This window comes from Taudactylus pleione, unplaced genomic scaffold (genome assembly GCF_031769625.1).
Source record: "Taudactylus pleione unplaced genomic scaffold, aTauple2 ptg001412l, whole genome shotgun sequence".
Taxonomy (NCBI): Eukaryota; Metazoa; Chordata; class Amphibia; order Anura; family Myobatrachidae; genus Taudactylus; species Taudactylus pleione.
Genome location: NW_028285812.1, coordinates 1,663,350 through 1,686,633, shown reverse-complemented (window position 1 = coordinate 1,686,633; position 23,284 = coordinate 1,663,350). Strand labels below are relative to the sequence as shown.

Sequence of the window (23,284 nt, the reverse complement as noted above, 5' to 3'; positions counted from 1 at the left end):
AATCTGTTGACGTCAGAGCGAGGGCAGCGTCCGCCATCTTAGTTCCGGGAGGCAGGTAGTACGCATGCGCCTCAGAGACCGGCACCGCGCATGCGCGATAAACACGTGTCCGGCTGTGACCACCGGGGAGAGAAACTGAGGATAGAAGTCAGGTAATTACCCCCCCACCTCTGCCCCTGCCTTATATCTGCCCCCCTGTCTGCCCCGGCCTTATATCTGCCCCCCTGTCTGCGTCCCCTGGATGGGCCCCTGTTCCGCACCCTCTGTAGCTGCCCCCGGTGGTCAGGGTTGTTATTACCTTTTACAGTGACCTGTGGAGTATGGGGGGAGGTCTGGCCCAGGATCCCCCATAACACCAGCCATTGGGGATACAGGTCTTGTGGTTACACCGGTGCTAGCGGTCACTTACCTGGGGTCTGGCATTTCTGGACACAGCGAGTCCCCCCGGGGTGTACCCTGTGTTGCCCTGCTGGCCGGGGACATCTCGCTGCCTGTATGAGACATATTGGGGTCTCTGGGGACCGGTCACCTATATAAATGCACTGAGGGGGGGGTCCTGGGTAATTAGCCCCCCCCCGGGATGTAGTGTAATCCGCGGTTATGAGGCGACTGCGCCCCCTTGGTCTGTCTCTCACCGTTAGCATCACACGGATTATGTCTGATTACTCCCTACAGGCCATGCTGGGCTCCTCCTGAGAATAAGCCCCCCGCGCCGACGCCATGGGCCTCACCAAGCAGTATCTCCGCTACACCGCCACTGCTGTGTTTGGGGTGATCGCCAGCCCGAAGGCCAACGTCCGCTATGTCACCCTGCGAGGAGAGAAGGGGCGTTACCTGGCTGTAGGGGCCTGTGAGCACGTCTTCATCTGGGACACCCGTAAGGGCGAGAAGGTCAGTACACCCTGTATGACTAATACACAGCCAGCCGTAACCAGCGGCGTCATCTGAGGGCGAGACGGTCAGTACACGCAGTACACCCTGTATGACTAATACACAGCCAGCCGTAACCAGCAGCATCATCTGAGGGCGAGACGGTCAGTACACCCTGTATGACTAATACACAGCCAGCCGTAACCAGCGGCATCATCTGAGGGCGAGACGGTCAGTACACGCAGTACACCCTGTATGACTAATACACAGCCAGCCGTAACCAGCGGCGTCATCTGAGGGCGAGACGGTCAGTACACGCAGTACACCCTGTATGACTAATACACAGCCAGCCCTAACCAGCGGCGTTATCTGAGGGCGAGACGGTCAGTACACCCTGTATGACTAATACACAGCCAGCCGTAACCAGCGGCATCATCTGAGGGCGAGACGGTCAGTACACCCTGTATGACTAATACACAGCCAGCCGTAACCAGCAGCATCATCTGAGGGCGAGACGGTCAGTACACCCTGTATGACTAATACACAGCCAGCCGTAACCAGCGGCATCATCTGAGGGCGAGACGGTCAGTACACGCAGTACCCCCTGTATGACTAATACACAGCCAGCCGTAACCATCGGCGTCATCTGAGGGCGAGACGGTCAGTACACGCAGTACCCCCTGTATGACTAATACACAGCCAGCCGTAACCAGCGGCGTCATCTGAGGGCGAGACGGTCAGTACATGCAGTACCCCCTGTGTGACTAATACACAGCCAGCCGTAACCAGCGGCATCATCTGAGGGCGAGACGGTCAGTACACCCTGTATGACTAATACACAGCCAGCCGTAACCAGCGGCGTCATCTGAGGGCGAGGGCAGTGTCCCAGCTACATATATTCCAAAATATATATATATACGGTCTGTGTCTGAGGTGTCCATTGACCAAGCCTTGGAGAGAAATAAAGCTGACGGAGATAAAGTACCAACCAATCGGCTCCTGTCATTATTAAAACCCAGCCTGTGACATGGCAGCTAGGAGCTGGTACTAGGCTAATGCTGGGTACACACTGGCAGATATATTGGTTACCTTGTGTGTGTCGGTGAGTGTGTACCAGCGATATGTCTGTGAACGACATTGTGTTGCCTGTACACTTGCAGCGGGTCAGTGTGTATGAACAACCATCATCTGCAGATATATCTGTGCCCAGCTGTAGTAAATAGACCCCTGGGTGATGTAGGCTGATAGCTGTGTAACATGCTGGTATGTGTAATAAGGGGCCCAAGGCAGTGTGACGTGTTTTGTGTTTATCGCTACAGGTCCTCATTCTGCAAGGCCTGAAGCATGAGGCGACGCAGCTTTGCCCCTCCCCTGATGGGCTCTCATTGGCTGTGGGATACGAAGATGGATCCATACGCATTTTCAGTCTCCTTAGCGGGGAGAGCGGCATCACGTTCAACGGACACAAAGCAGCGGTGACTGCTCTAAGCTACGACCACCTGGGTGGCCGACTTGTGTCCGGGTCCAAGGTAACGTGACAGAAAAGACATGAGCAGCGTAGACAGTCTCCTGGGGCACAGGGAGCGTCCGGATGACTTGTTTCTAGTGCTGGTGGAGCGTTCGGTGGTTGGGTGGCCAGTGGGGACTGTCTCTCCGGCTGTTGGGTGGCCAGTGGGGACGGTCTCTCCGGCTGTTGGGTGGCCAGTGGGGACTGTCTCTCCGGCTGTTGGGTGGCCAGTGGGGACGGTCTCTCCGGCTGTTGGGTGGCCAGTGGGGACGGTCTCTCCGGCTGTTGGGTGGCCAGTGGGGACTGTCTCTCCGGCTGTTGGGTGGCCAGTGGGGACTGTCTCTCCGGCTGTTGGGTGGCCAGTGGGGACTGTCTCTCCGGCTGTTGGGTGGCCAGTGGGGACTGTCTCTCCGGCTGTTGGGTGGCCAGTGGGGACTGTCTCTCCGGCTGTTGGGTGGCCAGTGGGGACTGTCTCTCCGGCTGTTGGGTGGCCAGTGGGGACTGTCTCTCCGGCTGTTGGGTGGCCAGTGGGGACTGTCTCTCCGGCTGTTGGGTGGCCAGTGGGGACGGTCTCTCCGGCTGTTGGGTGGCCAGTGGGGACGGTCTCTCCGGCTGTTGGGTGGCCAGTGGGGACGGTCTCTCTGGCTGTTGGGTGGCCAGTGGGGACGGTCTCTCTGGCTGTTGGGTGGCCAGTGGGGACGGTCTCTCCGGCTGTTGGGTGGCCAGTGGGGACGGTCTCTCCGGCTGTTGGGTGGCCAGTGGGGACGGTCTCTCCGGCTGTTGGGTGGCCAGTGGGGACGGTCTCTCCGGCTGTTGGGTGGCCAGTGGGGACGGTGTCTCCGGCTGTTGGGTGGCCAGTGGGGACTGTCTCTCCGGTCTTTGGCTGGCCAGTGGGGACTGTCTCTCCGGCTGTAGAATGAATACACTTGTAAATTGACCATTACCATAATAGATATTTAGTACACCGATTGGCCACTGCAATGCTGGGACTCCAATAAAAATGACCAGTGGGTGAGATGTCCACTTCTAAATTAAGGGTGTCTCTCTGTATATATCTGACGGTGGTATCAGCATCTGCAGGAAGTGGGTCCAGGCCGCATGTGCGATCTTCTGTGTCGGGTTGGTGCCCACGTTCTGTGTGGCCGATGTCTGCTGTGTTCTGTTCTGTGATCATGTGACCGGGGTGCGTAGAATATATAGGTTATAATAACTTTCCCCATAATACCTCTCTCTGCTTTCTCCGCAGGACACTAATGTGATTGTTTGGGATGTCATCAATGAGAGCGGCTTGTACCGACTGAAGGGCCACAAGGACGCCGTCACGCAGGCCGTGTTCCTGAAGGAGAAGAATCTTCTGGTCACCAGGTAACGGCGAGTCCCAGCGGTGCTGCATTGTGGGAGAGGCCCTTATTTGCCATCTGGGACTTTCTGCTTATCGTCCATCTTCTGGGACAGGGCTATTTGTTCTTCCCGTGTCATGCCTACTATACCGCTGGGCTGCCACCGATGTACAATAAGCTGACGTGTCACACAACGTGGTCTCCCAATGTTTGGGAAGAGACCTTTTACCACACGTGGTGACGACGTCCGCAGGTACTGGAAATAAATTCTTACAGAGACTCAGTGTAGACCAGGGGTAGGCAACATATGGCACTCCAGATTCTGTGGACTACATATCCCAGCATGCCCTGCTACAGGTTTGCTGTTTAAGCATGTTAAAACTGTGGCAGGGCATGCTGGAATGTGTAGTTCCACAGCCAGTGACCTGTCCCGTGCAGGTGTGACCAGGTGATTAGCATGTGACCCTCTGCTCTTCCCGTAGTGGTAAGGACACGCTGGTGAAGTGGTGGGACCTAGACACGCAGCATTGCTTCCAGACCATGGTGGGACATCGCACAGAGGTAGGTGTCCTGAGTGTCAGCTCTTGTGACCAGCTCCTCCTCCTCCCGGCAGCTGCTACAGTAAATATGTCTGATTATTCTGTAACTACTGAGTGTCCTTTACTAACCTTCCTCCAAGGTATAAGTCTGCCCTGAGCCGTATGCCAATGGGCGCTGCCCTGAGCCGTATGCCAATGGGCGCTGCCCTGAGCCGTATACCAATGGGCGCTGCACTGAGCCGTATACCAATGGGCACTGCCCTGAGCCGTATACCAATGGGCACTGCGCTGCTGTCTCACCTGTTAGTGTATGTAATGTGTTCTGTCATTGCGTTGAACTAGGTTGTTGTGTAAAGTGTTATGTTGACCCCGGTAATGTGTCTTCTCGTGTAATGAAAATGTTGTCATTGTGTTAATGTGTCAATGTCATTGCTCCGCACCAGGTCTGGGGTCTGACTGTTCTGTCTGATGAAAGCCGAATCCTGACTGGTTCAGCAGACAGCGAACTGCGTGCCTGGAGCGTCTCGTATGCAAATGAGGTAATTATACTATCCCCGCCCCCATGTGCGCACCCAGCATATTCCTGTCTATGCTCTTTTGTTCATTAAATTGTGTTTTGTGAAACAATACAATAATTTAAAAAAAAGCTTGTAAATTTATTTTTTATTTTTTTTTGTCCTTTCCCCTTTTTGGAAGTCTCCCCTCCCACCTCGACCTTACCATCCTGACCTGTCTATAGGAGAGGCAGACCGGCAAGCGTGCAGAGACGAAGGCCGCCCCTGGTTACCGAGAGTTGCTAGTAGACCTATCGGTGTGGAGATAATGGGTCACTTTCTCTGTGATAAATATCGGTTATTTTATCCCCGTAGGATGAACCCTCAGAGGAACCGCAAATAAAGAAACCTAAAGGTCGCCGAGACGCGGGGGAGGACGGAGCCGAGGGCGCTGCGGAGGAGGTACAGTCACACCGGAGGGACACGGGGCCCAGGCAGCGTGTGGCGCTTTGTGGAGGAGGAGCCAGCGTTTCTATAGTAATGATGTATTGTGTCTCCGCAGGGCGTCCTCACCTGTCACCGATATGGTTCCATCATGCGAGACGGACGGGACAGGGTGGTGACTATGAGCACGGACCGGACGAGGAGGTTCCTGGCATGTCATGTGAGTGGCTGCTCACCTCTCCCTGCTCATACATTATATCCTATATAATATAGGAGAGAATATCCATCAGGTTATGTACCGTGGGCCTGATTCACACCTGCTCGCTAGGATGCGCTCGCTCATTGCTGGACGATTTTTGCGTTCTGCGTATGCATCACAATGCGTGTGCGAGAACCACTGCGATAGATCAGGAATCGCTCACCCAGCAGATTCCGTGCTTGCGGCCAGGTATAGTCTAACTCAAGCACTGCGACCACATCCGATGGTGCGCGATGTACCAATGGTTTCATGCACTTCCTGGAGATGACGTACGCAAGTGGTCGTCTTATGAATGGCTGTTGGGCGTCTACTTATGCAAAGTGATCGCTCGCCAAGACATAGTGGGCGTGCTAATGCCTTGTTGTACGTGCGCTGGATTTGCATACGCTGGCGATCGCATCTAGCGAGCGTCTCTGAATCGGGCCCTATGTGTGCAGTGTCACGGCCGCCGTAATAGCGGTTACTGTATGTGATACTGAGCTCCGGCCTCTCTACTCTCATCCCTTGTAGGGCCCGGACTCCATCCTGGAAATCTTTTGCGTCCTGAATGAGGACGAGATCGGCAAGAAAATGGAGAAGAAACTGAAAAGAGCCAAAAAGAAAAACAAGTGGGTGGCAGAAATGGGCGATGTGAGGGGTTGGCGGTGGGTAGAGGGTGCTGCAGGAATGAGGGGTTGGCGGATAGAGGGTGTGGGCAAATGGGAGGCATGCAAGGGGTTTTAGAGTATAGAGGAATGGGGCAAATGAGGGGTTGGTGTAAAGAGGGTGCTGGAGCAATGAGGGGTTGGCGGGTAGAGGGTGCTGGAGCAATGAGGGGTTGGCGGGTAGAGGGTGCTGGAGGAATGAGGGGTTGGCGGGTAGAGGGTGCTGGAGCCATGAGAGGTTGGTGGGTAGAGGGTGCTGGAGCCATGAGGGGTTGGCGGGTAGAGGTGCTGGAGGAATGACGGATTGGCGGGTAGAGGGTGCTGGAGCAATGAGGGGTTGGCGGGTAGAGGGTGCTGGAGCCATGAGGGGTTGGCGGGTAGAGGGTGCTGGAGGAATGAGGGGTTGGCGGGTAGAGGGTGCAGGAGCAATGAGAGGTTGGTGGGTAGAGGTGCTGGAGCCATGAGGGGTTGGCGGGTAAAGGGTGCTGGAGCAATGAGGGGTTGGCGGGTAGAGGGTGCTGGAGCAATGAGGGGTTGGCGGGTAGAGGGTGCTGGAGGAATGAGGGGTTGGCGGGTAGAGGGTGCTGGAGCCATGAGAGGTTGGTGGGTAGAGGGTGCTGGAGCCATGAGGGGTTGGCGGGTAGAGGTGCTGGAGGAATGACGGATTGGCGGGTAGAGGGTGCTGGAGCAATGAGGGGTTGGCGGGTAGAGGGTGCTGGAGCCATGAGGGGTTGGCGGGTAGAGGGTGCTGGAGGAATGAGGGGTTGGCGGGTAGAGGGTGCAGGAGCAATGAGAGGTTGGTGGGTAGAGGTGCTGGAGCCATGAGGGGTTGGCGGGTAGAGGGTGCTGGAGCAATGAGGGGTTGGCGGGTAGAGGGTGCTGGAGCCATGAGGGGTTGGCGGGTAGAGGGTGCTGGAGGAATGAGGGGTTGGCGGGTAGAGGGTGCTGGAGCCATGAGAGGTTGGCGGGTAGAGGGTGCTGGAGCCATGAGGGGTTGGCGGGTAGAGGTGCTGGAGGAATGATGGGTTGGCGGGTAGAGGTGCTGGAGGAATGATGGGTTGGCGGGTAGAGGGTGCTGGAGCAATGAGGGGTTGGCGGGTAGAGGGTGCTGGAGCAATGAGGGGTTGGCGGGTAGAGTGCTGGAGCCATGAGGGGTTGGCGGGTAGAGGGTGCTGGAGGAATGAGGGGTTGGCGTGTAGAGGGTGCTGGAGCCATGAGGGATGGCGTGTAGAGGGTGCTGGAGCCATGAGGGGATGGCGGGTAGAGGTGCTGGAGCCATGAGGGGTTGGCGGGTAGAGGGTGCTGGAGGAATGAGGGGTTGGCGGGTAGAGGGTGCTGGAGCAATGAGAGGTTGGTGGGTAGAGGTGCTGGAGCCATGAGGGGTTGGCGGGTAGAGGGTGCTGGAGGAATGAGGGGTTGGCGGGTAGAGGGTGCTGGAGCAGTGGGGTTGGCGGTGGGTGCTGGAGTATGGAGAAATGGGGCAAATAAGATGGATGGGTGGAATAGAGGCTGCTGGGGAATGAGGTGGGTTGGTGGAACGGGGTGCTGGGGAATGAGGTGGGTTGGTGGAATCGGGTGCTGGGGAATGAGTTGGGGAGGTTGGTGGAACATAATATTGCTGAGTAATGTGGGGTATATATGTATTATGGGATTATTTTGCTTCTGATGGGGGTATTGTAGAATCAGCCAATTAGTATAGTGACTTGAGAGGATACAATGGGGCGACCGTAAACCCTAACGTAAGACCATTGGTGTTGATTCCAAATGTTCCCCCTGCCTCAGACAGAAGGATGGACAGGAGCAGGAGGAGCCGGTGGTGGAAAGGACCCTACAAGATGAAATTCAGAAACTCGCTAACATTAAGGCCTCATCGAAAATCAAGTAAAAATAAATATATTACAATTTTCTGTATGTTTTGTGCTGTATGAATAGTGTATTTCCGTGGTCTCCCATCGATGAGGCGATTGACCATCTCCTCTCCCATCTGCCTGACGCCCATAGTGACAGACCCTCTACTCTCGCCCGTTTCCCACAGATCATGTGACCTCCTTATTTCCACCAAGGGGGAGCTGAGGGCGGTGATGCTGCTACAGAATAACAGCGTAGAGTGTTTCTCTCTGCCCGCTGACCCGTCACATACCGGGGCCATCGAGGCTAACAAGAGCTCCCAGCTCACCCTCGGGGGGCACCGCAGCGACGTCCGGACATTGGCCTTCAGCTCGGACAACATTGCTGTGCTGTCTGCTTCTGCTGAGTCTGTGAAGATCTGGAACAGGTACGTCCGTCTTCTGTACAGTGATCTATAAGTAAATGTACTGGAGCCCGTCCTACAATCTGTGCTGTGTGCCAAGTCCCCAAGGTGGCGGATCCTCAGATCTTCCTCCGTACCTGATGCCATCACATTCATACCTCAGTGGAGAAGGATGGCGACTATCCAGGGCAACTGGGAGGTGTGGTAGCTTTTGGGAGGCGGCAGATGACCCCCCCCGGGTGGAGGCTCTGAGTTATTATATGATCAGTGTCTGCCAGTTATCAGCTGATCTGATATATGCCCCATGGGCAGGGACTGTAATCTTTGTACTGTGATTCCCCGGTTACTGGATTTGTTGCTGTCTCTTCCTGTAGGTCCACGCTGCAGTGTATCCGGACCATGAGCTGCCAGTATGCTCTCTGCTCCCTCTTTGTCCCGGGAGACAGACATGTCATAGTGGGAACAAAGGTGAGACCCTGCACACTGCCATATACAGTGCATCCGGAAAGTATTCACAACGCTTCACTTTTTACACATTTTGTTATGTTACAGCCTTATTCCAAAATGGAATAAAATCATTTTTGTCCTCAAAATTCTACACACAATACCCCATAATGACAATGTGTAAAAAAACAATTTTTGAGATTTTTGCAAATTTAATAAAAAAAAAAAACCCACTAAGAAATCACATGTACATAAGTATTCACAGCCTTTGCCATGAAGCTCAAAATTTAGCTCAGGTGCATCCTGTTTCCACTGATCATCCTTGAGATGTTCCTACAGCTTAATTGGAGTCCACCTGTGGTTAAGTCAGTTGATTGGACATGAGTTTGAAAGGCATACACCTGTCTATATAAGGTCCCACACTTGACAGAGCATGTCAGAGCACAAACCAAGCATGAAGTCCAAGGAATTGTCTGTAGATCTCCGAGACAGGATTGTCTCGAGGCACAAATCTGGGGAAGGGTACAGGAAAATATCTTCTGCTTTGAAAGTCCCAATGAGCACAGTGGCCTCCATCATCTGTAAATGGAAGAAGTTCGGAACCACCAGGACTCTTCCTAGAGTTGGCCGGCCGTCTAAACTGAGCGATCATGGGAAGAAGGGCCCTAGTCAGGGAGGTGACCAAGGACCCGATGGTCACTCTGTCAGAGCTACAGCATTCCTCTGTGGAGAGAGGAGACCTTCCAGAAGGACAACCATCTCTGCAGCAATCCACCAATCAGGCCTTTATGGTAGAGTGGCCAGACGGAAGCCACTCCTTAGTAAAAAGCACATGGCAGCCCGCCTGGAGTTTGCCAAAATGCACCTGAAGGACTCTCAGACCATGAGAGACAAAGATTGAACTCTTTGGTGTGAATGCCAGGCACTATGTTTGGAGAAACCAGGCACCGCTCATCACCAGGCCAATACCATCCCTACAGTGAAGCGTGGTGGTGGCAGCATCATGCTGTGGGGATGTTTTTCAGCGGCAGGAACTGGGAGACTAGTCAGGATAGAGGGAAAGATGAATGCAGCAATGTACAGAGACATCCTGGATGAATACCTGCTCCAGAGCGCTCTTGACCTCAGACTGGGGCGACGGTTCGTCTTTCAGCAGGACAACGACCCTAAGCACACAGCCAAGATATCACAGGAGTGGCTTCAGGACAACTCTGTGAATGTCCTTGAGTGGCCCAGCCAGAGCCCAGGCTTGAACATCTCTGGAGAGATCTGATAATGTCTGTGCACCGACGCTTCCCATCCAACCTGATGGAGCTGGAGAGGTGCTGCAAAGAGGAATGGGCGAAACTGCCCAAAGATAGGTGTGCCAAGCTTGTGGCATCATATTCAAAAAGACTTGAGGCTGTAATTGCTGCCACAGGTGCATCAACAAAGTATTGAGCAAAGGCTGTGACTACTTATGTACATGTGATTTCTTACTTGTTGTTTTTTAATTAAATTTGCAATAATCTCAAAAAACCTTTTTACACGTTGTCGTTATGGGATATCGTGTGTAGGATTTTGAGGACAGAAATTAATTTATTCCATTTTGGAATAAGGCTGTAACATAACAAGATGTGGAAAAAATGAAGCGCTGTGAATACTTTCCGGATGCACTGTAGCACGCACACACCTATAGTGATTAAGTCAAGTAGGGATTCGCACTGAGCTGGTCTTCTAACAGAACGACTGCACCCAAACCGCGCCAGGGAAATAAAAAAAACACAAATGGGTTAAAGGCGCTGATGATCAATAAAATATTATTCCATTCAACCACAATAACCTGTGCGATATTGGAATAACTACATGTACAAGCATTCCTGGGGTATCAACATCAATTGAGTGTAATTAGCCGCTAAAGGTCCTAATGTCTCTTTCCTCCCCTGCTCCATGGCCGGCGCTGTCTGTGGCGCTGATCTCTGAGACGTGCGCTGCCCGGCATGATGAGTGGATTGCGCTCTGCAGTCGGGCTGCGTTATTCCGCTCCGTGGAGTTCTCATGGGACCGCTAATGGTCCCACATTATAAATACAGGCTACGAGTCACTTGTACAGGCTGACGCACACTTAGCCATTTGCAAATGAGATACCGGCTCCACCCCCCTGTGTCACATGCCTGTATTCGCCGCCAATCTCTGTGCGCCCGTCCGGCCCGATCACTGTCCTCTTTCTGTCCTTTCAGTCCGGGAAGCTGCAGCTGTTCGATTTGGCCTCGGGGAGTGAGTTGGACACTGTGAACGCCCATGACGGTGCCCTGTGGTCCATCTCTGTGTCACCTGACCAGGTAACGTGACCCACAGCCCAGCGCAGCGCGATCGGCAACATCGGTGACTTCTCTGTGACAATCTATTCTCCTGTCTGCTATAGAGGGGGTTCACCACTGGGGGCGCCGACAAGTCTGTGAGGTTCTGGGAGTTTGAACTGGTGAATGATGACGCGGACGCCCAGAGCAGGTAACGCGGAACCCGTGTATATCGGTATATTCATAGTCCTGCTGTGTTCTGTCCTTTGTGCTCTGGCCGTGAGGAGGGGGAGGATGAGAGTTGTAGTGTTACGAGCAGCCTGTGTGTTATAATCACCGATTGTGTGAGAAGAGGTTTGTAGCTAAATGGGTCACAGAAGGGATGGTAACCGCCTCGTGTCGAGGCAAACCATTTTCCTGCCTCCCCCCCACTGTCATTATTTGCCCCCCTCCCCCTTTTCTTACCTCATGGAGGAGTGAAGGGTCTCCTGGTATCGCGCACCGTGCTGCTGCTGCTACTCTCCACCACTGATTGGCTGAGACCACAGCCTCGCAGCAGCATCACTGTGTGTGTAGTGCCAGGAACACCGAGACAGCGCCCCCCTTCTGACTGGTGGAGGAAAACGGAATTACAGGGGAAATGTATTAGAGAGACCTCCACACACTTAGGGCCTGCTTCAGACCCGCTCGCAAGCGGGTCGATGGTCCCCCACTGCGCACACCAGCTCCGGCATGCGCAAGCCCCAGCGAGTGACTGCAGCTCCGTTGCTCCTGGGCTCACTACAAGACTGGGCGGCTGTCGATATTGATAGACCGCTCGCCCCGTTTTGTAGGCGGGTCGGGGGGGTGGCTTTCCAAACGGAGGCGTTCCCGAAGGAACGCCTGCCGTTTGGGGGCGGCCCCACTGACATCATGAGTGATGTCAGTAGTGAGCTTCCTGCTCTATTAGAGCCGGAAGCTCACTGGCGCTTACGGCAGACAAGACCCTACCACAAGGGTCTCGTCGCAAGCCGCGATGGTCGGGACCATCACGACCATCACCTGGCCACTCGCTAAAGCTGTGGGTGGTCACCTTGGTCACCCACAGCTTAGGGAGCGGCCAGAAGGCCGGCTCAAAAAAAAAAAAAATGCCGCCCTGATTCAGAGCGAGCGCTCTGAAAGAGCGTCCGGCTCTGAATCAGGGCCTTAATGGACAAACCGGAGCGATGTAACCGTGGGATCAGCCCCACAAAAATTTAATTCTCTGTTTTACTGATGTAAAATATAAATGTGTTTGCTTGTAGAAGGTACAGATAGCGGTCACGGAATGGCTGCACTCCAGGGATTCAGAATATCTCACTTACTGCCCGTTCTTCCCACAGCCGACGCCTCTCCGTCAAGGAGACACGCGTGTTACAGATGGACGAGGACGTCTTGTGTGTGCGCCACAGTCCAGACAGTCGTCTCCTGGCCGTGTCCTTGTTGGACTGTACAGTGAAAATCTTCTTTGTTGACACCCTCAAGGTGAGAACCGGACAGCCAGGCGCCATGAACTGTAACGTGAATGTCCCGTCACGGGAAAACGTTCCTGCTGCCCTTAGTGTACATACTATAGATACTGTATGGGGAGCGTCACCTTGGTACATACTATAGATACTGTATGGGGAGCGTCACCTTGGTACATACTATAGATACTGTATGGGGAGCGTCACCTTGGTACATACTATAGATACTGTATGGTGAGAGTCACCTTGGTACATACTATAGATACTGTATGGGGAGCGTCACCTTGGTACATACTATAGATACTGTATGGTGAGAGTCACCTTGGTACATACTATAGATACTGTATGGTGACTGTCACCTTGGTACATACTATAGATACTGTATGGGGAGCCTCACCTTGGTACATACTATAGATACTGTATGGGGAGCGGCACCTTGGTACATACTATAGATACTGTATGGGGAGCGGCACCTTGGTACATACTATAGATACTGTATGGGGAGCGGCACCTTGGTACATGCTATAGATACTGTATGGGGAGCGTCACCTTGGTATATACTATAGATACTGTATGGGGAGCCTCACCTTGGTACATGCTATAGATACTGTATGGGGAGCCTCACCTTGGTACATGCTATAGATACTGTATGGGGAGCCTCACCTTGGTACATACTATAGATACTGTATGGGGAGCCTCACCTTGGTACATACTATAGATACTGTATGGTGAGCGTCACCTTGGTACATACTATAGATACTGTATGGGGAGCGGCACCTTGGACTTCTATCCACAATCGTACAAGGAGAATCTGTTCAGGTCCCTAATAGTCGCAGTAACCAGAGCAATTGGGATTCACTGATGTCATTGAGTGCAGGTAGAGCAGACTTTATATCTACACAGTGTAGCGGCTTTCCTGTAGAAAGCCGCCTCGTTCTGTTCCTCCATGATTTTATCTCAGGGTCTCCATTGTATGTGGCTGTAAGTTTGTGATTTATGTGCTGACGCCTTTCTCTCCCATGACGCGTTTCTCTCCTCTTCCAGTTCTTCCTTTCCCTGTACGGACACAAGCTGCCGGTTCTGTGCGTGGACATCTCACATGTAAGTGTCACCGCTGTGTGTAGGTGAGGTGTTATATAGGAACGTGCCTAGTGACGGGTCCTCTCTGCCCTTTGTTAACCTTTGGAAAATGGATGAAATCATTTAAAATGCGTCAGGGAAACTGATTACTTAGTTGGTGTAATCTGCACATTAGTTGTGTCTGTCAGTGACCATCTCTCCCCTACAGGACAGCTCCATTATAGTCACCGGCTCTGCCGATCGGAACATCAAGATTTGGGGCCTGGACTTTGGTGACTGTCACCGCTCCCTGTTTGCCCACGATGACAGGTGAGTAGACTCCCCATGTCGGTATATTTCATACAGACGCTGCAGCTCCCTCCGTGCAGGGGCTTATTCCCACTGGGTAGCTGACTGCGCACCAATCTCTCCACAGCGTCATGTTCCTGCAGTTTGTGCCCAAGACGCACTTATTCTTTAGCGGAGGGAAAGACCGGAAGGTGAAGCAGTGGGACGCGGACCGCTTCCAGCAAATACAAACCCTTGAGGTAATGCGGTCCCGGAGTTCATGCTTTGTCGCCATGCAGCGTCAGACGACCCTCATCACATAATGTTTTCTTATTACGCAGGGCCACCACGGAGAGGTCTGGTGCTTGGCTGTCAGTCCCAGTGGCGACCATGTTGTGTCGTCATCACATGACAAGTCGCTGCGACTCTGGGAAAGAACGAGGGAGCCGCTGATTCTGGAAGAGGAGCAGGAAATGGTGAGAGACGCGTCCGTGGCTGTGAGGAGCGAGGGCTGGGGCCGCGGCGTACAGAACGAGGACGGATTCTATAACACATACCTGTGCTAATGCTGATTGATGTTATTACCTCTCATTCCAGCAACGGGAGGCCGAGTACGAGGAGAGTGTGGCCAAAGGCGGGCAGCCAGTGGTGAGTACGCGCCCCGTGAGCAGCGGACACTTACAGCCCCTAAGGTACGGGCACCGAGTCCCCTGTGTAACTGGGTCTCTCTCCACAGGTCGCTGGGGAGAAGGAGGGGGAGACCGGTCTGGCCGGGAAGAAGACCATAGAGACTGTGAAAGCTGTGAGTATAATACTGGTATAGAGGCGGAGCGTTACGGTATCTACGCCGTGTACACGCAGCTTATGGCATAATTTCATCAGTTATAGAAAACGTATCCCTCCTGTAACCGTGGGGTCCTATATATGTACCCCCCACACAAGCACAACCACACACACAATGTCACATGACCCTATTTGGAACCCTCCAACTCATATTTTGGACAAGACCCCATCTCCCTCTAACCCACCACCCCATGTTCCATGACTCTAGTTTGGATCCCTGTAGAATCTCTACGTTCTAAGCTGTTATTCTCTTCCAGACGGAGCGCGTTATGGAGGCCATTGAGCTACACAGAGAAGAGAGCAGTAAAATGGAGGAGCATCAGGCGCTGTGCAAGGCTTCGGGGAAAGAGGTGACGATATGATGGGGTGTCAGAGGGTATGGGGGTGCATATGGTGCTGTGCAGGGCTGCGGGGAATGAGGTGATATAATGGGGTGTTGCTGTGTATGGGGGGAGCAGTAGATGGGGGGAGCATATGGCGCTGTGGGGAATGAGGTGATATAATGGGGTGTTGCTGTGTATGGGGGAGCAGTGGATGGTGGGGGGGGGAATGAGGTGATATAATGGGGTGTTGCTGTGTATGGGGGAGCAGTGGATGGTGGGGGGGGGATGAGGTGATATAATGGGGTGTTGCTGTGTATGGGGGAGCAGTGGATGGTGGGGGGGATGATATAATGGGGGGTTGCTGTGTATGGGGGAGCAGTGGATGGTGGGGCGGGAATGATATAATGGGGGGTTGCTCTGTATGGGGGAGCAGTGGATGGTGGGGGGGATGAGGTGATATAATGGGGTGTTGCTGTGTATGGGGAAGCAGTGGATGGTGGGGGGGATGAGGTGATATAATGGGGTGTTGCTGTGTATGGGGGAGCAGTGGATGGTGGGGGGGGAATGATGATATAATGGGGTGTTGCTGTGTATGGGGGAGCAGTGTATGGTGGGGGGGGAATGAGGTGATATAATGGGGTGTTGCTGTGTATGGGGGGAGCATATGGCACTGTGGGGAATGAGGTGATATAATGGGGTGTTGCTGTGTATGGGGGGAGCATCGGGCGCTGTGGGGAATGAGGTGATATAATGGGGTGTTGCTGTGTATGGGGGGAGCATCGGGCGCTGTGGGGAATGAGGTGATATAATGGGGTGTTGCTGTGTATGGGGGGAGCAGTAGATGGGGGGAGCATATGGCGCTGTGGGGAATGAGGTGATATAATGGGGTGTTGCTGTGTATGGGGGAGCAGTGGATGGTGGGGGGGGAATGAGGTGATATAATGGGGTGTTGCTGTGTATGGGGGAGCAGTGGATGGTGGGGGGGGGATGAGGTGATATAATGGGGTGTTGCTGTGTATGGGGGAGCAGTGGATGGTGGGGGATGATATAATGGGGGGTTGCTGTGTATGGGGGAGCAGTGGATGGTGGGGGGGGAATGATGATATAATGGGGGGTTGCTCTGTATGGGGGAGCAGTGGATGGTGGGGGGGATGAGGTGATATAATGGGGTGTTGCTGTGTATGGGGGAGCAGTGGATGGTGGGGGGGGGATGAGGTGATTTAATGGGGTGTTGCTGTGTATGGGGAAGCAGTGGATGGTGGGGGGGATGAGGTGATATAATGGGGTGTTGCTGTGTATGGGGGAGCAGTGGATGGTGGGGGGGGAATGATGATATAATGGGGTGTTGCAGTGTATGGGGGAGCAGTGTATGGTGGGGGGGGAATGAGGTGATATAATGGGGTGTTGCTGTGTATGGGGGAGCAGTGGATGGTGGGGGAGCATATGGCACGGGGGGGAATGGGGTGATATAATGGGGTGTTGCTGTGTATGGGGGAGCTGTGGATGGTGGGGGGAGATGAGGTGATATAATGGGGTGTTGCTGTGTATGGGGGAGCAGTGGATGGTGGGGGGAGATGAGGTGATATGATAGGGGTGTTGCTGTGTGTGGGGGGGAATGAGGTGATATGATGGGGTGTTGCTGTGTATGGGGGAGCAGTGGATGGTGGGGAGAATGAGGTGATATAATGGGGTGTTGCTGTGTATGGGGGAGCAGTGGATGATGGGGGGAGATGAGGTGATATGATAGGGGTGTTGCTGTGTGTGGGGGGGATGAGGTGATATCATGGGGGGGTTGCTGTGTATGGGGGAGCAGTGGATGGTGTGGGGTAATAAGGTGATATAATGGGGTGTTGCTGTGTATGGGGGGGAGCAGTAGATGGAGCTGTGGGGAATGAGGTGATATAATGGGGTGTTACAGTGGATGGGGGAGCAGTGGATGGGGGAGCATATGGCGCTGTGGGGAATAAGGTGATATAATTGGGTGTTACTGTGTATGGGGGAGCAGTGGATGGTGGGGGGGGATGAGGTGATATAATGGGGTGTTGCTGTGTATGGGGGAGCAGTGGATGGTGGGGGGGGATGAGGTGATATAATGGGGTGTTGCTGTGTATGGGGGGAGCATATGGTGCTGTGGGGAATGAGGTGATATGATGAGGTGTTGTGTATGGGGGGAGCATATGGCGCTGTTGGGAATGATATGATATAATGGGGTGTTGCTGTGTATGGGGGGAGCAGTAGATGGGGGAGCATATGGTGCTGTGGGGAATGGGGTGATATAATGGGGGTTGCTGTGTATGGGGGAGCAGTGGATGGTGAGGGGGGAGATGAGGTGATATAATGAGGTGTTGCTGTGTATGGGGGAGCAGTGGATGGTGGGGGAGCATATGGCGCTGTGGGGAATGGGGTGTTGCTGTGTATGGGGGAGCAGTGGATGGTGGGGGAGCATATGGCGCTGTGGGGAATGGGGTGATATAATGGGGTGTTGCTGTGTATGGGGGAGCAGTGGATGGTGAGGGGGGGAATGGGGTGATATAATGGGGGGTTGCTGTGTATGGGGGGAGCAGTGGATGGTGGGGGAGCATATGGCGCTGTGGGGAATAGGGTGATATAATGGGATGTTGCTGTGTATGGGGGAGCAGTGGATGGTGGGGGAGCATATGGCGCTGTGGGGAATGGAGTGATATAATGGGGGGTTGCTGTGTATGGGGGAGCAGTGGATGGTGGGGGAGCATATGGCGCTGTGGGGAATGGGGTGATATAATGGGATGTTGTGTATGGGGGAGCAGTGGATGGTGGGGGAGCATATGGCGCTGTGGGGAATGGGGTGATATAATGGGGGGTTGCTGTGTATGGGGGGAGCAGTGGATGCATGCTGGGGTATGTATAGCGCGGCCATATGGAGCTTTTCTGCTGAGATAAATGCTTTTCTTGTTCTCTTTGCACTCAGCTCCCCCGGAAGACTCACCCCATCCTGCAGGCGTACGGGAACATCCCGGTAAGATGCATCCTGTCACCGCTGTATATAAGAAATAATTCTCCTGCTAGACGTGTTCCGTGTCCTGTCAGCACATGATACACGTTACCCTATTAATCTTTAGGCCAGGACATGGTTTGTGCCTCCTGTACTATATATACCTCCTGTACTGTATATATCTCCTGTACTATATATACCTATACATCATATACCAGTAATGCGCAGTTATGTGTATAGGTGACCGGTCATCTAACGTGAACACATTGTGAACAAACCACACATAAACCTGTGTTACATATGTGGTGCCCCATGTAATTCACCTTTTTATATGTATGGAGGGAATCGGTCATCTCCCCGGCAGATATGGATCTTCCTGAGCAGGAGATGATGAATATTGGGGGCGGAGCCAGCATTAGATTTAAAGCCCATTTTCCCTATAGGTATCCGCCACAATCTCCCTCAGCGCCCTTTATCTGGTATTAACCCCCCACCTTTGTTTTTTCTTCCCCCACAGTCTGCAGATTACGTTCTGGATGTAATAAAGAAGGTGAAATCCAGGTAGGTGGGCCGGGTGACGCAGCACACCACCGCTGATTGTATATACAGACGTCCCGTTACACAGCCCCTAGTCACACATTCCTGTCCATATTCTATGCAGATTAGACATAGGACATCAGCATTAAACTCAATGATACGGTGTATTTATAACATACACTGCTACGGGTTATCTGCGGATACATCCAATAGGAAACCTTTCAGATGAAGACGTCAGTAAAGAGGAGGAATTATTCAAATTTATTATTAAATGTGTAAAATTACATATAATTGAACATCATGCAGCTCAGTCCTTGCTTTATATTATCTGTCCAGCAGGTGTCAGTGTGTAGTTAGTATGACGTCTGGCCAGCAGGTGTCAGTGTGTAGTTACTAGGAGGTCTGGCCAGCGGGTGTCAGTGTGTAGTTACTAGGAGGTCTGGCCAGCGGGTGTCAGTGTGTAGTTACTAGGAGGTCTGGCCAGCAGGTGTCAGTGTGTAGTTACTAGGACGTCTGGCCAGCAGGTGTCAGTGTGTAGTTAGTATGACGTCTGGCCAGCAGGTGTCGGTGTGTAGTTAGTATGACGTCTGGCCAGCAGGTGTCGGTGTATGACGTCTGGCCAGCAGGTGTCGGTGTGTAGTTAGTATGACGTCTGGCCAGCAGGTGTCGGTGTATGACGTCTGGCCAGCAGGTGTCGGTGTGTAGTTAGTATGACGTCTGGCCAGCAGGTGTCAGTGTGTAGTTACTAGGAGGTCTGGCCAGCGGGTGTCAGTGTGTAGTTACTATGACGTCTGGCCAGCGGGTGTCAGTGTGTAGTTAGTATGACGTCTGGCCAGCAGGTGTCAGTGTGTAGTTACTAGGAGGTCTGGCCAGCAGGTGTCAGTGTGTAGTTAGTATGACGTCTGGCCAGCAGGTGTCAGTGTGTAGTTAGTATGACGTCTGGCCAGCAGGTGTCAGTGTGTAGTTAGTATGACGTCTGGCCAGCAGGTGTCAGTGTGTAGTTAGTATGACGTCTGGCCAGCAGGTGTCAGTGTGTAGTTACTAGGAGGTCTGGCCAGCAGGTGTCAGTGTGTAGTTACTAGGAGGTCTGGCCAGCGGGTGTCAGTGTGTAGTTACTAGGTGGTCTGGCCAGCAGGTGTCAGTGTGTAGTTACTAGGTGGTCTGGCCAGCGGGTGTCAGTGTGTAGTTACTAGGAGGTCTGGCCAGCGGGTGTCAGTGTGTAGTTAGTATGACGTCTGGCCAGCGGGTGTCAGTGTGTAGTTAGTATGACGTCTGGCCAGCGGGTGTCAGTGTGTAGTTAGTATGACGTCTGGCCAGCAGGTGTCAGTGTGTAGTTAGTATGATGTCTGGCCAGCAGGTGTCAGTGTGTAGTTAGTATGACGTCTGGCCAGCAGGTGTCAGTGTGTAGTTACTAGGAGGTCTGGCCAGCAGGTGTCAGTGTGTAGTTACTAGGAGGTCTGGCCAGCGGGTGTCAGTGTGTAGTTACTAGGAGATCTGGCCAGCGGGTGTCAGTGTGTAGTTACTAGGAGGTCTGGCCAGCGGGTGTCAGTGTGTAGTTACTAGGAGGTCTGGCCAGCGGGTGTCAGTGTGTAGTTAGTATGACGTCTGGCCAGCGGGTGTCAGTGTGTAGTTAGTATGACGCCTGGCCAGCGGGTGTCAGTGTGTAGTTAGTATGACGTCTGGCCAGCAGGTGTCAGTGTGTAGTTACTAGGAGGGTAAGCGCTAGATCCTTACAGACGCATCAGAAGACACAGTGACACCTGCTGGCCAGATAATATAAAGCATTATAATAGTAAGAATATTACAGGTCAGTCACATAGATAATGGTTCTTCCTTATAGGTGGAGATATCTGAGCAGTGAGAGTCAGTACAATTGCTTCTAGATTGTAGCTTCTCCCCCGGGGGGTGGGGGTGACATTCCATAGGTGGGTAAATGGTTGGGGTCTGGGGGAACCCCCCTTAGGTTGCTGGTGCTCTGACGTACTTGTGTTTGTGCAGCGAGCTGGAGGAGTCTCTCCTGGTTCTTCCGTTCTCCTACGTCTCGGATCTGCTCGCTCTCTTCAGGGATTACATCCGGAGCAGTCAGAACGTGGAGCTGATCTGTCGCTGTCTTTTCTTCCTGCTCAGGTCAGTGCTCATCCAGCTTCTGCCCTGTATGAGGACCTGCGGACTGGGGGCCCCCACTCCCATGCGCCCAGACCCTCTATTACACATGATGGTGGTGTTTTATCTTCTAGGTGGATGGATCTTGGGGTGCAGGGGGTCATGCTCAGCACGGCGGGACTAGGGCTTGTGCTGGGGTGATCTGTAGCTACCTGGATGGGTCTCTGGGTGCAGGGAAGCTGACCACATACTAACGCTGGGGCAGGTGTGGGCCGTGTGGATGGGCTTTGTGGTCGGAATAGATGGTAGAGTCCTGGCGTTGGGGGGGGGGGGGGATGTGTAAGGTAGATATGGATGAGTTCTGACGTTGTGTATGGGAGGAGAGATGGTAGAGTCCTGGCGGTGGGGGGGTCTCGTAAGGTAGAGAGGGGTGAGTTCTGACGTTATGGATGGGGGGGGGGGGGATGGTAGAGTCCTGGCATTGGGGGGATGTGTAAAGTAGAGATGGGTGAGTTCTGACGTTGTGGGTGGGGGGGGGGGATTCGGGGGAGACGTTAGAGTCCTGGCGGTTGGGGGGGATGTGTAGGGTAGAGATGGGTGAGTTCTGATGTTGTGGATAGGGGGGGGAGATGGCAGAGTCCTGGCGTTGGGGGGGGATGTAAGGCAGAGATGGGTGAGTTCTGACGTTGTGGATAATGATGGCAGAGTCCTGCCGTTTGGGTGGGGGGGTCTTGTAAGGTAGAGATGGGTGAGTTCTGGCGTTATGGATAGGGGGGGGGAGATGGTAGAGTCCTGGCGTTGGGGGGGGATGTGTAAGGTAGAGATGGGCGAGTTCTGACATTATGGATGGGGGGGGGGGGGAGATGGTAGAGTTCTGGCGTTGGGGAGGAGGGGGGGGGAGATGTGTAAGGTAGAGATGGGTGAGTTCTGATGTCATGGATGGGGGGGGGGGGGGGGGGAGAGATGGTAGAGTCCTGGCATTGGGGGGGGGGGATGTGTAAGGTAGAGATGGGTGAGTTCTGACCTTGTGGATAGGGGGGGGGAGGGGGAGAGATGGTAGAGTCCTGGCGTTGGGGAGGGATGTGTAAGCTGTACAGATGGGTGAGATTTGGGGTTACCTGCTTGGGTATTGGAGTGCCAGCTGATGGATACCTGTAGCTGGAAGACATGTAGTGGGGGACCTATGGTGGATATTTGGGGTACAGGCATGCTCTGGGTGGGTAAATATTGGTATATGCAGGGGGTGGGATGGCGTACTGCTTTATACTAATCGCTGTATTGTCCTCTCTGGGTGCACAGGATTCATTTTGGGCAAATCACCAGTAACCAGATGCTCCTGGGGGTCATTGAAGACCTGAAGAACTGCACCATCTCCCGGGTGACGGAAGTTCAGGTAAGAGACTGTTTCCCAATACCGTGAGCCTGCAACGTGCGGGGTCTCCCCGGGGTCCTCACACCGCGCTCTCTGCTCTCCGCAGGACGTGATGGGAGTGAACATGGCCGCCCTGCAGTTCTTAAAGAGAGAGATAGAAGCCAAAGAGGAGGTTCTGTTCTTTGCGGACGCCACAGAGAGGTTCGAGGAGAAGAAGAGAAAGAGGAAAAAGAAGCAGAAGCTGCTGCTGACCGTCGTGTAATAGCCCCCTCCATGGACCCGTCACTCCCCCCACCCCCGCGGAGAATGGCATGCTCGGGCATGGGGAGCGATGATTGGTCTGAACTGTTGTCATACAGATGAAAGGCGTCTTCTGAGGAGAGAGCCACGTGGTGCCTCCCGTTCGCATTGTTATGGGGGGGATCCTGTGTGTGTTGTGTACAGCGCTCCCCACTCCTCTTTTAATAAATGTTTTATAGGAGACTGGTATGATGATGATGATTATAGTTTCCCCACCGACCACGTGAGTTATTTATATAGTGCATACATAGTCCGCAGCGCTGTACAGAGAATATTTGGCTATCAGTCCCTGTCCCAGTGGAGCTTACACTCTATATACCCTACCATATGTACATACACACACATATTCATTTTTGGCAGGAGCCAATTACCCTACCTGTATATTTTTTTTGAGTGTGGGAGAAATACCAGGCATGCATGGGGAGAACATACAAACTTCACACAAAGCCCTGGTGGGAATCGAACCTGAGACCTCAGGGCTGTGAGGCAGTAATGCTAACCACTACGCCATCCGTGCTGCCGAATCCTTTGCTGTAGTTTAGCTACTGGTGTAAGTAAAGGTGACGTGGGCTAGGGCTGTATACGCGGGATGTCCTATCAATCAGGCCAGGAGAAATCAATGAAGCGGTTTCTGTTTATTTTAAATAAAATAATAATACGTAAAATACATCTGAGCGTCCTCTGGCGTAGACGCAATCCCGGATCAGAAGTCTGGCGGCCGCTCTGTAAGGTAGAAAAGCCGAGAGTTTAGCGGTGACCCCTGAGGCCCAACGCTCTTCGTACCTCCTATATTATCACTATACAATGAGTCTATACTGGTGAATATAATTATCGCTGCTCCTGAACACGGTATTTCTCATTCCCAATAGACAAAGAAAATAGGGAAATGACTAATAAATCATTAACAGGAGCGTAACCTATATTACTAAAGAC

General features: G+C 53.2%; 1 protein-coding gene across 1 annotated transcript; it reads left to right on the top strand.

The window, feature by feature from the left end:
* The first annotated feature begins 39 nt into the window (after nucleotides 1–39).
* WDR3 (WD repeat domain 3) lies at nucleotides 40–22,540 on the top strand. Its single transcript, XM_088463603.1, has 27 exons — nucleotides 40–152; nucleotides 676–891; nucleotides 2,190–2,399; nucleotides 3,624–3,742; nucleotides 4,200–4,278; nucleotides 4,700–4,795; nucleotides 5,126–5,212; nucleotides 5,313–5,414; nucleotides 5,964–6,061; nucleotides 7,880–7,978; nucleotides 8,133–8,372; nucleotides 8,723–8,816; nucleotides 11,012–11,113; nucleotides 11,197–11,282; nucleotides 12,433–12,574; nucleotides 13,600–13,656; nucleotides 13,844–13,944; nucleotides 14,051–14,162; nucleotides 14,244–14,378; nucleotides 14,500–14,550; nucleotides 14,639–14,704; nucleotides 15,003–15,095; nucleotides 18,016–18,063; nucleotides 18,557–18,600; nucleotides 20,575–20,703; nucleotides 21,979–22,072; nucleotides 22,158–22,540. Exons 2-27 carry the CDS (start codon nucleotides 721–723, stop codon nucleotides 22,311–22,313), a joined length of 2,811 nt encoding a protein of 936 aa, XP_088319729.1. The 5' UTR covers nucleotides 40–152; nucleotides 676–720; the 3' UTR covers nucleotides 22,314–22,540.
* Nucleotides 22,541–23,284: the final 744 nt, after the last annotated feature.

What these genes read in the sequence shown, in the direction of transcription:
- WDR3 (XM_088463603.1), top strand. Translation starts at nt 721, where the DNA reads ATGGGCCTCACCAAGCAGTATCTCCGCTACACCGCCACTGCTGTGTTT. An exon ending in TGTCTTTTCTTCCTGCTCAG is followed by an intron (nt 20,704 to 21,978) that starts GTCAGTGCTCAT and finishes CTGGGTGCACAG; the next exon opens with GATTCATTTTGGGCAAATCA. An exon ending in CCCGGGTGACGGAAGTTCAG is followed by an intron (nt 22,073 to 22,157) that starts GTAAGAGACTGT and finishes TGCTCTCCGCAG; the next exon opens with GACGTGATGGGAGTGAACAT.